The 13,344-nt window shown below is 41.3% G+C and overlaps 1 protein-coding gene across 1 annotated transcript in view; it reads left to right on the top strand.

The window, feature by feature from the left end:
• Positions 1–2,941: 2,941 nt before the first annotated feature.
• The window catches only part of kif14 (kinesin family member 14), a 40,533-nt gene continuing 30,130 nt past the window's right edge, over positions 2,942–13,344 (top strand). The window contains exons 1-8 of the mRNA XM_061883321.1: positions 2,942–4,099; positions 7,457–7,711; positions 7,795–7,882; positions 9,720–9,818; positions 10,001–10,053; positions 11,352–11,382; positions 12,501–12,608; positions 12,721–12,837. Of these exons, the coding sequence (XP_061739305.1) occupies positions 3,126–4,099; positions 7,457–7,711; positions 7,795–7,882; positions 9,720–9,818; positions 10,001–10,053; positions 11,352–11,382; positions 12,501–12,608; positions 12,721–12,837 (1,725 nt within the window). The 5' untranslated portion in view covers positions 2,942–3,125. The remainder of the gene's footprint in view (positions 4,100–7,456; positions 7,712–7,794; positions 7,883–9,719; positions 9,819–10,000; positions 10,054–11,351; positions 11,383–12,500; positions 12,609–12,720; positions 12,838–13,344) is intronic.

The raw sequence follows: 13,344 nt of genomic DNA, 5'->3' as shown, positions 1-13,344 counted from the left end.
AAAAAAAAAACATTCACAGGGGGTACATCACTGAAAAAAGGTTGAGAACCACTGGTTTATAGCAAGCTCATGATTTTTGTATACAGGACTTTCTCAGAGAATTAGAATATTGTGACAAAGTCCTTTATTCTACGTAATGCAACTAAACACATGAAAATGTCATACATTCTGGATTCATTACACATCAACTGAAATATTGCAAGCCTTTTGTTATTTTGATATTGATGATTATGGCATACAGCTTAAGAAAACTCCAAAATCCTATCTCAAAACAGTATAATATTTCCTCAGACCAAGTAAAAAAAAAAAAGATTTATAACAGCAAAAGAAAATCATACATTTGAAAATGTCAATTAATGCATTCAGTACTTGGTTGGGAATCCTTTTGCACGGATTACTGCATCAATACGGCGTGGCATGGAGGCAGTTGGCCTGTGGCATTGCTGAGGTGTTATGGATGCCCAGGATGCTTCAATAGCGGTCTTTAGCTCATTTGCATTATTGGGCCTGGTGTCTTTCAGCTTCTTCTTCACAATAACCCACAAATTCTGTATGAGGTCCAGGTCAGAGGAGTTGGCAGGCCAATGGAGGACAGTAATGCCATGGTCAGTACACCACTTACTGGTGGTTTTGGCACTGTGGACAGGTGCCAGATCATGCTGGAAAATTAAATCATCATCACCATAGAGCTTTTCAACAGATACAGCTTCAATAGCCGTATTCCCATGGTCAAGCCACTCCTGAACTCTAGACAACGGAAGTTCCCTCAGTCAACAATGGTTTGGGGAGCCATGTCAGCTGGTTTTGGTCCACTGTGTTTTATCAAATCCAGAGTCAATGCAGCTGTGTACATGCTTCCATCTGTTGTAAAGCTCTATGGAGATGAAGATTTAATTTTCCAGCATGATCCGGCCTCCTCCCACTTCCAAAGACATTCACCTGGGGATAGGTTGATTGGCAACACTAAATTGGCCCTAGTGTGTGAATGTGAGTGTGAATGTTGTCTGTCTATCTGTGTTGGCCCTGCGATGAGGTGGCGACTTGTCCAGGGTGTACCCCGCCTTCCGCCCGATTGTAGCTGAGATAGGCGCCAGCGCCCCCCGCGACCCCGAAAGGGAATAAGCGGTAGAAAATGGATGGATGGATGGATCTGGCACCTGCTCACATTGCCAAAACCAGCAGTAACTGGTGTACTGACCATGGTATTACTGTCCTCGATTGGCCTGCCAACTCTCCTGACCTAAACCCCATAGATAATTTGTGGGGTATTGTGATGAATAAGCTGAAAGACACCAGCCCAAATAATGCAAATGAGCTGAAGGCCCCTATTGAAGCATCCTGGGCATCCATAAAACCTCAGCAAAGCCACAGGCCGATTGCCTCCATGCCACGCCGCATTGACCCAACTCTCTCCTTTGAGGCACACATTAAAAGCGTTACCAAAACGGCCTTCTTTCATCTCCGTAACATCGCTAAAATTCGCTCCATTCTGTCCACTAAAGACGCTGAGATCATTATCCATGCGTTTGTTACGTCTCGCCTCGACTACTGTAACGTATTATTTTCGGGTCTCCCCATGTCTAGCATTAAAAGATTACAGTTGGTACAAAATGCGGCTGCTAGACTTTTGACAAGAACAAGAAAGTTTGATCACATTACGCCTATACTGGCTCACCTGCACTGGCTTCCTGTGCACTTAAGATGTGACTTTAAGGTTTTACTACTTACGTATAAAATACTACACGGTCTAGCTCCATCTTATCTTGCCGATTGTATTGTACCATATGTCCCGGCAAGAAATCTGCGTTCAAAGGACTCCGGCTTATTAGTGATTCCCAAAGCCCAAAAAAAGTCTGCGGGCTATAGAGCATTTTCCGTTCGGGCTCCAGTACTCTGGAATACCCTCCCGGTAACAGTTCGCGATGCCACCTCAGTAGAAGCATTTAAGTCTCACCTTAAAACTCATTTGTATACTCTAGCCTTTAAATAGACTCCCTTTTTAGACCAGTTGATCTGCCATTTCTTTTCTTTTTCTTCTATGTCCCACTCTCCCGTGTGGAGGGGGTCCGGTCCGATCCGGTGGCCATGTACTGCTCGCCTGTGTATCGGCTGGGGACATCTCTGCGCTGCTGGTCCGCCTACGCTTGGGATGGTTTCCTGCTGGCTCCGCTGTGAACGGGACTCTCGCTGCTGTGTCTTGGATCCTCTTTGGACTGAACTCTCGCAACTGTGTTGTATCCATTGTGGATTGAACTTTCACAGTATCATGTTGGATCCGCTCGACATCCATTGCTTTCCTCCTCTCTAAGGTTCTCATAGTCATCATTGTCACTGACGTCCCACTGGGTCATTATTGTCACCAATGTCCCACTGGGTGTGAGTTTTCCTTGCCCTTATGTGGGCCTACCGAGGATGTCGTGGTGGTTTGTGCAGCCCTTTGAGACACTAGTGATTTAGGGCTATATAAGTAAACATTGATTGATTGATTGATTGATGCAGTAATCCGTGCAAAAGGATTCCCAACCAAGTACTGAGTGCATTAATTGACATTTTCAAATGTTTGATTTTGTTTTTTGCTGTTATAAATCTTGTTTTTTTTACTTGGTCTGAGGAAATATTCACTTTTTTTGAGTTAGGATTTTTGAGTTTTCTTAAGCTGTATGCCATAATCGGCAATATTAAAATAATAAAAGGCTTGCAATATTTCAGTTGATGTGTAATGAATCCAGAATGTATGGCATTTTCATGTTTTTAGTTGCATTACGGAAAATAAAGGACTTTATCACAATATTTTAATTCTCTGAGACAGTCCTGTGGGTTGGCAGTACGGTGCTGCCACCTAGTGCCGGTTGCTTTACACAAATAATACCACAACCATGACGTAATCCTTGCCAGCCAATCAGCTGCCACGAGCCGCTGGGATTTGAAATTGAGGCGGTTCGAATGCGGAAGTGATGAAGTAAACAAATAGTAGTTCTGCTTTACCGAAGACGACTCTTATTTGATCTAAATGGGAGTTTCATCTCTTTTTAAAATACAAATTGCGTTTATTATATCGCCGCGGGCATGCTATGTCCGAGCTAGTAAACTGCCAATAGTTATCATATTCTTATAAGGCTTCCATAATGTCATTATTAAGCGTACAATCTAAGAAACACGTAATGGCGACAAGCAGGACCCCAGCAGGCAGAGAGTTTTTGACCGAGAGAAAGGCAGTCAAAACGCTCTCCAAATGTGAACCTTCACTTTCAGGAGACTCTGCGTGTGAGGACGGCGATAAAAGTAGCAACATCAACCGGACATATGTCATCTCGGCGCTGTCCAAAAGCGGACACACACCCTACCGAGGTCGGCTCACACTTCAGAGGAGGTCACGGCCAAAGGTTGGAGCTGATATTAACGCGGAGGAAATTAGTCAAAACAATACCACAGCAGCCCCGGAGAAGAGGCTGACACTGCAACGGAGGACTAAGACGCCCACCATGGATAAAAGTGCTCCGGTCACCGCTGTGGGCTCGCACACAACGCCGAAAATCCTCCAGGAATTCAACGGTAGGACTCCTGCTCTGCAGCGCTCCATGAGCTTGAGAGACACGGCGAGTAAAGGACGGGAGGCCTTAAATCCCCCGGAAAGCCGAGGGAGACTGGCACAGGACAAGACCCAGTCCTTAGCCTGGCTGCAGGATGAGCAGGCCCACACGTTCAAAACGCCTACTAAAAAGACACCATTTGGTAGGATCGCGGCACGTAGAGATGTCTTTGAACGGATGACCGTAAAAGAAGCTTCTAAGACACTGCTGGTCAAATCTGCAAGTTTGGACAGGTCCAAGCCCAAGAAGCAAGGGGAAGTCATTAAACCCATTGCAACTCCTCGACTGAGTAAGACAGGTGTGCTCAAAGCCGGCGTGGCAACACAGGTGAAGGCCACAGCAGGGGCCCCATGCTTAAAGGCAGACCTCACCAGGACCTCCACTTGTGCTCCAGCACCTTCTCAACAGTCCTTATCTCGTCCCAGTGAGGTCTCCAAACCCCAGGGCTCGCTCAAGATGGAGAACAGTGCAGTGACCGTTGCGGTCCGTGTCCGCCCTTTCAATGCCAGGTTTGTGTTCGCTTTGTTGCAGGCATTGAAATGTTTTAAAACATACTATGGTATTCAAAGTTTTGGAAAGTTTTTGACTATTTATTGCAGGGGTGTCCAAACTGTTTCCACTGAGGGCCGCACACTGAAGAATTAAAGCATGCAAAGGTCATTTTTAAGTTAAAGTTAAAGGCCTACTGAAATTAGATTTTCTTATTTAAACAGGGATAGCAGGTCCATTCTATGTGTCATACTTGATCATTTTGCGATATTGCCATATTTTTGCTGAAAGGATTTAGTAGAGAACATCCACGACAAAGTTCGCCACTTTCGGTGTTAAGAGAAAAGCCCTGCCTCTACTGGTGACGTCACCGGTGTGAGGGCTCCTCACATCCTCACAAAGTTTTTAATGGGAGCCTCCTACAAAAAGTGCTATTCGGACCGAGAAAACGACAATTTCCCCATTAATTTGAGCCAGGATGAAAGATTTGTATTTGAGGATATTGATAGAGACGGACTAGAAAAAAATAGATGAAAAAAAAAAACTCGATTGCAATGGGACGGATTCCGATGTTTTTAGAGACATTTACTAGGAGAATTCTGGGAAATCCCTTATCTTTCTATTGTGTTGCTAGTGTTTTAGTGAGTTTAATAGTACCTGATAGTCGGAGGTGTACGTCCACGGGTGTCTTGACGCCAATGTCTCAGGGAAGTCGACGGCAGATTTAGGGATGGCACAAGCTCAGCTTTTCTCCGGTAAGAATATACTTTTTACCACAATTTTCGCACCGAAATCTGCTTGTTGACATTCCGTTGTGATTCATGTTTGCTTGACCGCGCTCTGATCCATGGTAAAGTTTCACCATCCAGGAATTTTAAACAAGGAATCACCGTGTGTTTGTGTGGCTGAAGGCTAAAGCTTCCCAACTCCATCTTTCTACTGTGACTTTTCCAATATTAATTGAACAAATTGCAAAAGATTCAGCAACACAGATGTCTAAAATACTGTGTAATTATGCCGTTAAAGCAGACAACTTTTAGCTGTGTGTGTGTGCAGCGCTCATATTTCCTTAAAACCTGTGAAGTCTTGCGTACACGTCGCCATTACACAACGTTTTCAAGACGAAACTCCCAGGAAATTTAAAATTGTAATTTAGTAAAATAAAAACGCTGCATTGGCATGTGTTGCAATGTTAATATTTCATCATTGATATTATAAACTATCAGACTGCGTGGTGGGTAGTAGTGGGTTTCAGTAGGCCTTTAAAGTACCAATGATTGTCACACACACACTAGGTGTGGTGTAATGTGTCCTCTGCATTTGACCCATCCCCCTGATCACCCCCTGGGAAGTGAGGGGAGCAGTGGGCAGCAGAGGTGCCGTGCCCGGCAATCATTTATGGTGATTTAACCCCCAATTCCAACCCTTGCTGCTGAGTGCCTATTTATTGCAGGGGTGTCCAAACTGTTTCCACTGAGGGCCGCACACTGAAGAATTAAAGCATGGGAGTGTCATTTTTACGTTAAAGTTAAAGTACCAATGATTGTCACACACTCTAGGTGTGGTGAAATTTGTCCTCTGCATTTGACCCATCCCCTTGATTACCCCCTGGGAAGTGAGGGGAGCAGGGGGCAGCAGCGGTGCCGCGCCCAGGAACCATTTATGGTGATTTAACCCCCAATTCCAACCCTTGATGCTGAGTGCCAAGCAGGGAGGCAAAGGGTCCCATTTCTTTATAGTCTTTGGTATGACTCGGCTGGGGTTTGAACTCCCAACTTACTCATCTCAGAGTGGATACTCTAACCACTAGGCCACCGAGTAGGTTTAAGATGGGTCGGCGTGGTGCGGTTGGGCGAGTGGCTTTACCAGCAACCTGAGGGTTCCTGGTTCAATCCCCACTTTCTACCATCCTAATCACGTCCGTTGTGTCCTTGGGCAAGACACCTAACCCTTACTCCTGATGGGTCCTGGTTAGCGCCTTGCATGGCAGCTCCCGCCATCAGTGTGTGAAATGGGTGAATGTGGAAATAGTGTTAAAGCGCTTTGAGTTCCTTAAAAAGGTAGAAAAGTGCTATACAAGTATAACCCATTTACCATTTTGATATTTTTCATTTTCAAAACCAATGTATAGATATTTTTTTTAACCTTTAGGACTCCGCTCAAATTTGTTCCAAGTGGACCTCAAATTAAGGGTAATACGATATATATATATATATATATAGGGCAGCACGGTGATACAGGGGTTGGTGCATGTGCCTCACAACACAAAGGTCCTGTGTTTAATCTCGGGATCTTTCTGTGTAGCATTTGCATGTTCTCCCTGTGAATGCGTGGGTTCCCTCCGGGTACTCTGGCTTCCTCCCACCTCCAAAGACATGCACCTGGGGAGAGGTTGATTGGCAACACTAAATTTGCCCTAGTGTGTGAATGTGAGTGTGAATGTTGTGACTTATCCCGCCCCGAACTATACCGCCCCGGTTGGTAGAGCGGCCGTGCCAGCAACTTGAGGGTTGCAGGTTCGATCCCCGCTTCCGCCATGCTAGTCACTGCCATTGTGTCCTTGGGCAAGACACTTTACCCACCTGCTCCCAGTGCCACCCACACTGGTTTAAATGTAAAAATTACATATTGGGTTTCACTATGTAAAGCGCTTTGAGTCACTAGAGAATATATATATGTATATATATAGTAAGTAATATATCATAGTTGTTTTTTTATCTTTCAACACTGAAACATCTAGAGCAACTTCAGGGCTATCTGTCAATATAAAGTATATTTTTTAAATGTTTTATGCCATTTTTGTTAAAGAAAATCCTGTTTTTATGGTAAAACCACAAAATATGCAATATTTCCCCACACAAAAAAGTTCTCGGCAAAATATTTTAGGTGAAATAATTGGAGCCTTAAATAAGTCAATGAACAACATTACATTTATAACAACATAAATGTTGGGGATGCAAAAGGGGCCCCTTATATAAGTGTTAAAAATAATAATAATAATTTAACCCCGAATGCAGCGGAGATAGGCACCAGCACCCTCCGCGACTCCGAAAGAGACAAGCAGTAGAAAATGGATGGATGGAAAATGGTCCACAGCTGCACTTTACTCGACTGTGTGCCATTCCTTCATATGTATTTTGCAGAATTTCACCCTAACTAACTCATCTTTATGTAAAAGTAACTTACATTCCATAGTAGGGAAATTAATAAAACATGTTTTCTTATCTTAATAATAATATTAAAAAAACATTCAATTTGTTCACATCAGTGTACCTTCTTTTTTAGTTTAGGTATTTTACTAAAGTGTATTTGTCATTTATGTCAGTATGTCATTCATACTCTCACCAAACCACCATGTTTTTCTTTTTCTGTCATAGAGAAAAGTCAGAAAAGGCCTCAGAGGTGATCACGATGAGGGGCCAGGAGACAGTAGTGCAGCATCCAGTCTCTAAACAGACCTATTCCTTCACCTACGACTTCTCCCTGTGCTCGGTGGATTCCAAAGACCCCTCCTTCGCCAGCCAGCAGGTGGTGTACGAGACCCTGGCTAAACCTCTGCTGCTCAGGGCCTTCGACGGATTCAACACTTGCCTGTTTGCTTATGGTCAAACCGGCTCTGGAAAATCATATACGTGAGTGTTTGTTACTTTTCTTTGTGAACTGTGTGCAGAAACGAACCGTTTGAAATGTTTGTTAATCTTAAATGTTCTGGCAGAATGATGGGCTTTGGAGAGGAGGCCGGAATCATCCCTCGGTTCTGCCAGGAGCTTTTTTCACAGCTTTCCTCCATGGAAAATGAGCAGGTAATATGTTGTAATTTATGTATTTTCTCAAAATATACATTTATGTTGGAGAATAATGTTGCCTTGATTCTGACAAAAAAAAAAATCATGACTTTTTTGGTAAGTGTTGAGATTACAATTCTCCTTTTCACACGTGCGCACAGACATGCCATGTTCAGGGCAAACAGTACATGCAAATTTATTATTATTATTATTTTTTTTTTACAGAAGAAGTGTGTCGAATAGGCTTGCATGATTCTGGAAAAATGTGACTTACAATTTTCTTCTTTACCTTCCTCACACACATGTGGTCTACTGAATCATACTGTTTTTCCTAGAGATCGACCGATATGTTTTTTTCAGGACCGATACCAATTATTAGTTGTCAAGGAGAATGATAACCCATTTTTGGAGCCAATATCTTTTTGCAGTAAAAGTTAGCTAAACATGAATACTATACGTAAACAGCTGGACAATGCTTTCAGTTTCTTTTTTTAACATAATTTTTTAGGAAATGTCAGACCAGTAGCGACGTAAAGTTTTACGTGGTGCAAAGGTTGTGGTTAATCCACCCTTGCTCCTGATGGGTGCTGGTTAGCGCCTTGCTTGGCAGTTCCCTCCATCAGTTTGTGAATGGGTATACGTGGAAGTAGTGTCAAAGCGCTTTGAGTACCTTGAAGGTTGAAGGTAGAAAAGCGCTAACCAAGTACAACCCATTTATCATTTATTTATAATTTAGCACTAAACAACCTCTGAGGATTTCACAAATGCATTTATTTTGTGTGTCTGTTGCTGCGGGTCAGAGGAAAATCAACATTTGCATTTCAAAATATGTGAAATCTCCTGGGAAAATTTGTTTTTTCCAAATCAATATAAAAATGAAAATAATTATGTCATGGCTTGGACTCTTAACAAAAGTTTTTACATCACAGAAATTGCCATCCACTCAATCACAAGTTTATAGCAGTTTATGGAATCATGCATTGTAAGGGTTCCCCTGAAATATTGCGAACATTTAAATAAACATTCTGGGCTCCTTCCCGTAGCTTATAGTAGAGACATTTTTCAAGCTGGCTGACATCATTTCTTCCTGGATGTTACAGAAAATATGTGAATGTGTGATCTGCTGCTTGCTCTTCTTTACTTCTATAATAGGTCTCTTATTTGTCAACATTCTTACACAAAATTTGGATATATTTACTGTCGTCTCCATGTCCAAACTGTTGCGCTATTTGATTGAATCACGGAACATGAAACTCGTGGCGCTTCTTTAATGAGCCCACACTGCGACTGTTGCGGACAGAGGCTCATTGAGCGACTCAATTGCCTTAGTAGCGAAAAACAAACAAATCAGGACCTGGAAGACTCCAGAAAAGTAGGACATAAACTGGATTCCTCGGCAAAAAAAAGGAGATGTACTGTCGACGATTAGAGAGGGGGCGTGGCTGCATTAGTGCCGTGGTCAACGCGGCTGAGGAGACCGGGAAACAATTCTCACAAGAACTCAAATAAAGGCCCTGTTAGATTTCAAAACATATTTGGGAAGAATTATTGACAATGAAAGTATTTTTTATTATTAAATGTATAAAAAGAAAAATGGGTTCCACCAAAAACTTGGTGCTTGAGCACTGGGTTATTACTATATAAATCACACATTTTTGTTATTTTAAAATATACTGGTATCACACAGTTTTAAAACAAACAAACAAAAAAAGGCTGTTACCGATTTATGTCAAAATATCAAATATCGCTGCCGATAATCGGTGGATCTCTAGTTTTTACTTCAGTTACCTTATTTAAAAATGTTTATACAACTATATGGCTTTTAAAATGACTCATACTGAGAATTTCCTCCTAGGTCAAATGTCATGTAGAGATGAGCTACTTTGAAGTGTACAATGAGAAGATCCATGACCTCCTGGTGACCAGAGATGACCCGAACCAGAGGAGGATGCCTGTAAGTAGTTGGCATCCAGCAAAAATTAAAATGATTTGTTTTTGTATTTTTTTCCCCCCCTGTCACTAATGCACAATTGGAGGGAACAATGACTTCAAATAAGCAAGTCAACAATTTCCAATTTTTAAACACAGTGATCTTTTTTCAGATATTTCAAATAATGCCATGTTTTGTGATTCCAGCTGAGGGTGAGGGAGCATCCAATCCATGGACCTTATGTCGCAGAGCTCTCTGCGTAAGAACATGTTTTTTTTTTTTTCATGTTTTGCATTACAACGGAACCTCGATTTATGAACTCAATTGGTTCTTGAACATGTTTTGTATATAGAAAAGTTCATATATCGAAGCAAATTTCTCCATAAAAAAATCAATGTAAATATGAGTAATGGGATCAAGCCTCGACAAAAGTACATATTTTAGTTAAGGTTTGTACACTTTGAACACAACCTATACTTACAGTATACAGTGTTTCCCACAGGTCAGGCATCTATTTGTGGTGGTGTGGTCGGGCGGCTGGGGGGGGGGGGCGGTGGCAGTGGCGACAGCGGCGGCAGCGGCGGCGATGACCAAGAAGAACGCGTAGTTGGAATATAATTACAACACTTTATGTATATATATATATATACATATTTATATAATATTTACATATTTATATAATATGTAACTACAAGCTCCATTCACAGACAGAGTCCCATTGCTTTTACGAGCGGTCGAGCAAGTCAAAAGCCGAAAAAAATAGATAAATAAAAATAACAATTATTATTATTATTTTTTTTTATTATTATTTTTTTTTTGTGGCGGCCGTTATTCTTTCGTGGCAGGCCGCCACAAATAAATGAATGTGTGGGAAACCCTGGTAGATTATATAAAAAACATAACATGAAGGTGATGGATCAACTATCTATGGTATTTAGAAACAAGCTAAAACGACAACGACAAGCTCAACTGTTCTGTATGCGCTGTTCTTCCAACACACACACTCACAAAGCAGTCCCTTTGGTGCCCTCACAAACAAACAGAAATCCCAAAAATCCTTAAATTATAACAACCACGATTACTATTGCAACAACACATCATCTGAAGTGTAAACTGATCCATATTTAAAAAAATAAAACCCAATTTCACATTATCTGCAAAAAAGCAGGTCACGAGAGGACAGAAAGGCGCAGACAAATGGAGAAACGGAGGGGTGGGTGAGGAAGGGCCGTGTGTGTGCTCTTGGGGGAGACATAACTGCACAAGTGGTAGTGTCCTCTCCTCCGCTGTGATATATGTCCACTTTAGCAATCTTTTTTCCAGAAATGTCCTATCTCATCACAATTTAAAAAACTTGCTTCTATACGAGCAATCACAAAATGGCTGCCAGCAGTACACAAAATGAATAAATAGTGTTTGTACACAGAGACATAGTTCGCACGTAGAGCCATATTTGGCTCGATCTAATGGTTCGTAAATCAAAATGTTCCCAAAAAAGTCCCAATGTATTTATTGTCTAAAACTGTGATGACAGTCATTGGTTTATTTCTTTAACAGGAACATTGTGAGCGCTTACACTGATATTCAAGTAAGTTCAGCATATTTTTATATTCATAGATATATATTATATACATCAGGGGTGTCAAACTTGTTTTACTGAGGGCCATATTGCAGTTATGGCTGCCGTCGGATGACTGTTTGTAGCAGTGAATAATCCATCCATCCATTTTCTACTGCTTGTCCCTTTTGGGGTATAAATGATTATAAATGAATAAGGACATTTGCTAGAATTGTATATGCATTTGATTATAACATATTTTTTTGCATACATTGTAAACAAAATCTGTAGATTTTGCTACAAAATACTGGCAGCTCAGTTGCCAGAATATTACAGTAAAATTCACAGGGGCTTCTACAGCATACTACTGTAAATGATAAACAATTTTCAGTGTTTTTATGGTATTATGATAGAGACTGAGTTGAATTTTTTTGTACTGTAAAATCTGATTACTTTTTTTTATTGCATAACACTAAATCAGAAAAGTGTGCGAATGTGAGTGTTAATGTTTGTCTGTGTCGGCCCTGTGATGAGGGGTGACTTGTCAAGGGTGTACCCCGCCCTATGCCCAAATGCAGCTGGGATAGGCTCCAGCCGCCCCCCTGCCCCCCCGAGACGGACAAGCTGTAAAAATGGATGGGTGCATGGATGGATTACTGTAAATGGAAAACCGGTACCACAGGTTTTTTTTTGGTAACATTCTGCCCTGCCGACTAAGTTTTTACTGTAATGACTGTTGCCATTTTTACAGTGTATATTTTGATGTATAGGTTGCTTTGAAAACAAAGTCAAGCAGATATTTAAGTATTTATTTAATTTTAACAAATAAGTGTATGGTGAAATAATATTTGATGCATTGAACATTGAAGTTTAAAAGATATGCAACTGCATGCAGTAGATGCATTTTTGTTCCGTCAAATGCAAGGAACAAGGACATTTAGTAAGAAAGGATCAAATACTTTTTTAACACATATTATTGCCAGCTACCGGGCCTTTAGTTTGACACCCGTGATGTACATCAACACAGATGATATACAGAAAATTCAGTACTGCATGTGGATGTGTTTCAGAATGTTGTGCAGACAACAATTACTAGCCTGTAACCCTTATAGTAAGTGATGCAATAATTGGCTATGTCATTTTTCCAGGGATGGCTGGAACTAGGAAACAAGCAGAGAGCAACAGCCGCCACTGGAATGAATGACAAGAGTTCCAGGTCTCACTCCGTCTTTACTCTTGTAATGACTCAGACTAAGGTACTGAATGTCTTTGTCATTTGATTGCATGTTTATTGACTGCAAATATATCTTCATGCTGCGTGTGATTCTACAAATGTCATACATGTATACTCTCTGTGCCGGTTCACAGACAGAGTTTGTAGCTGGAGAAGAACATGACCACAGCATCACCAGTAGGATCAACTTGGTGGATCTGGCCGGCAGCGAACGTTCAAACTCTGCAAAGACAAGCGGAGAGCGACTTAGGGTACAAACAGCTTTAAGACACCTGTTTGCTGGATTTCATTTAAAGATAAAAATGATTTTGTTTACTTGTCAAAAAAAAATAGCACTGATTGTTGCAATGTGTTATTCTTATAGCCAGACCTGAGTTTATTTCCGTGCGGCAATAAGAAAGATAAATTGCAAAAGTTTTTGAAGACCTAATGAACCCATTTGGAGTACTGATTGACTTTAGAGCAGAGGTCTTCAATGTTGTACAGGCCAGGGACCCCCAAACTTACTTGTATATCTGGTCAAAAAATGTATTTTACAGTATATTAAACTGGTCGTAACGGTACATTGTAAATTGCGTAATACTATTCAAATAGCATTTTTGACCAGATATACAAGTAAGTTTGGGGGTCCCTGGCCTGTACAACATTGAAGACCTCTGCTCTAAAGTCAATCAGTACTCCAAATGGGTTCATTAGGTCTTCAAAAACTTTTGCAATTTATCTTTCTTATTGCCGCACGGAAATAAACTCAGGTCTGG

The sequence above is a fragment of the Nerophis ophidion genome, linkage group LG22 (assembly GCF_033978795.1).
Source record: "Nerophis ophidion isolate RoL-2023_Sa linkage group LG22, RoL_Noph_v1.0, whole genome shotgun sequence".
Lineage (NCBI taxonomy): Eukaryota > Metazoa > Chordata > Actinopteri > Syngnathiformes > Syngnathidae > Nerophis > Nerophis ophidion.
This window is presented reverse-complemented; position numbering and strand designations above follow the sequence as displayed.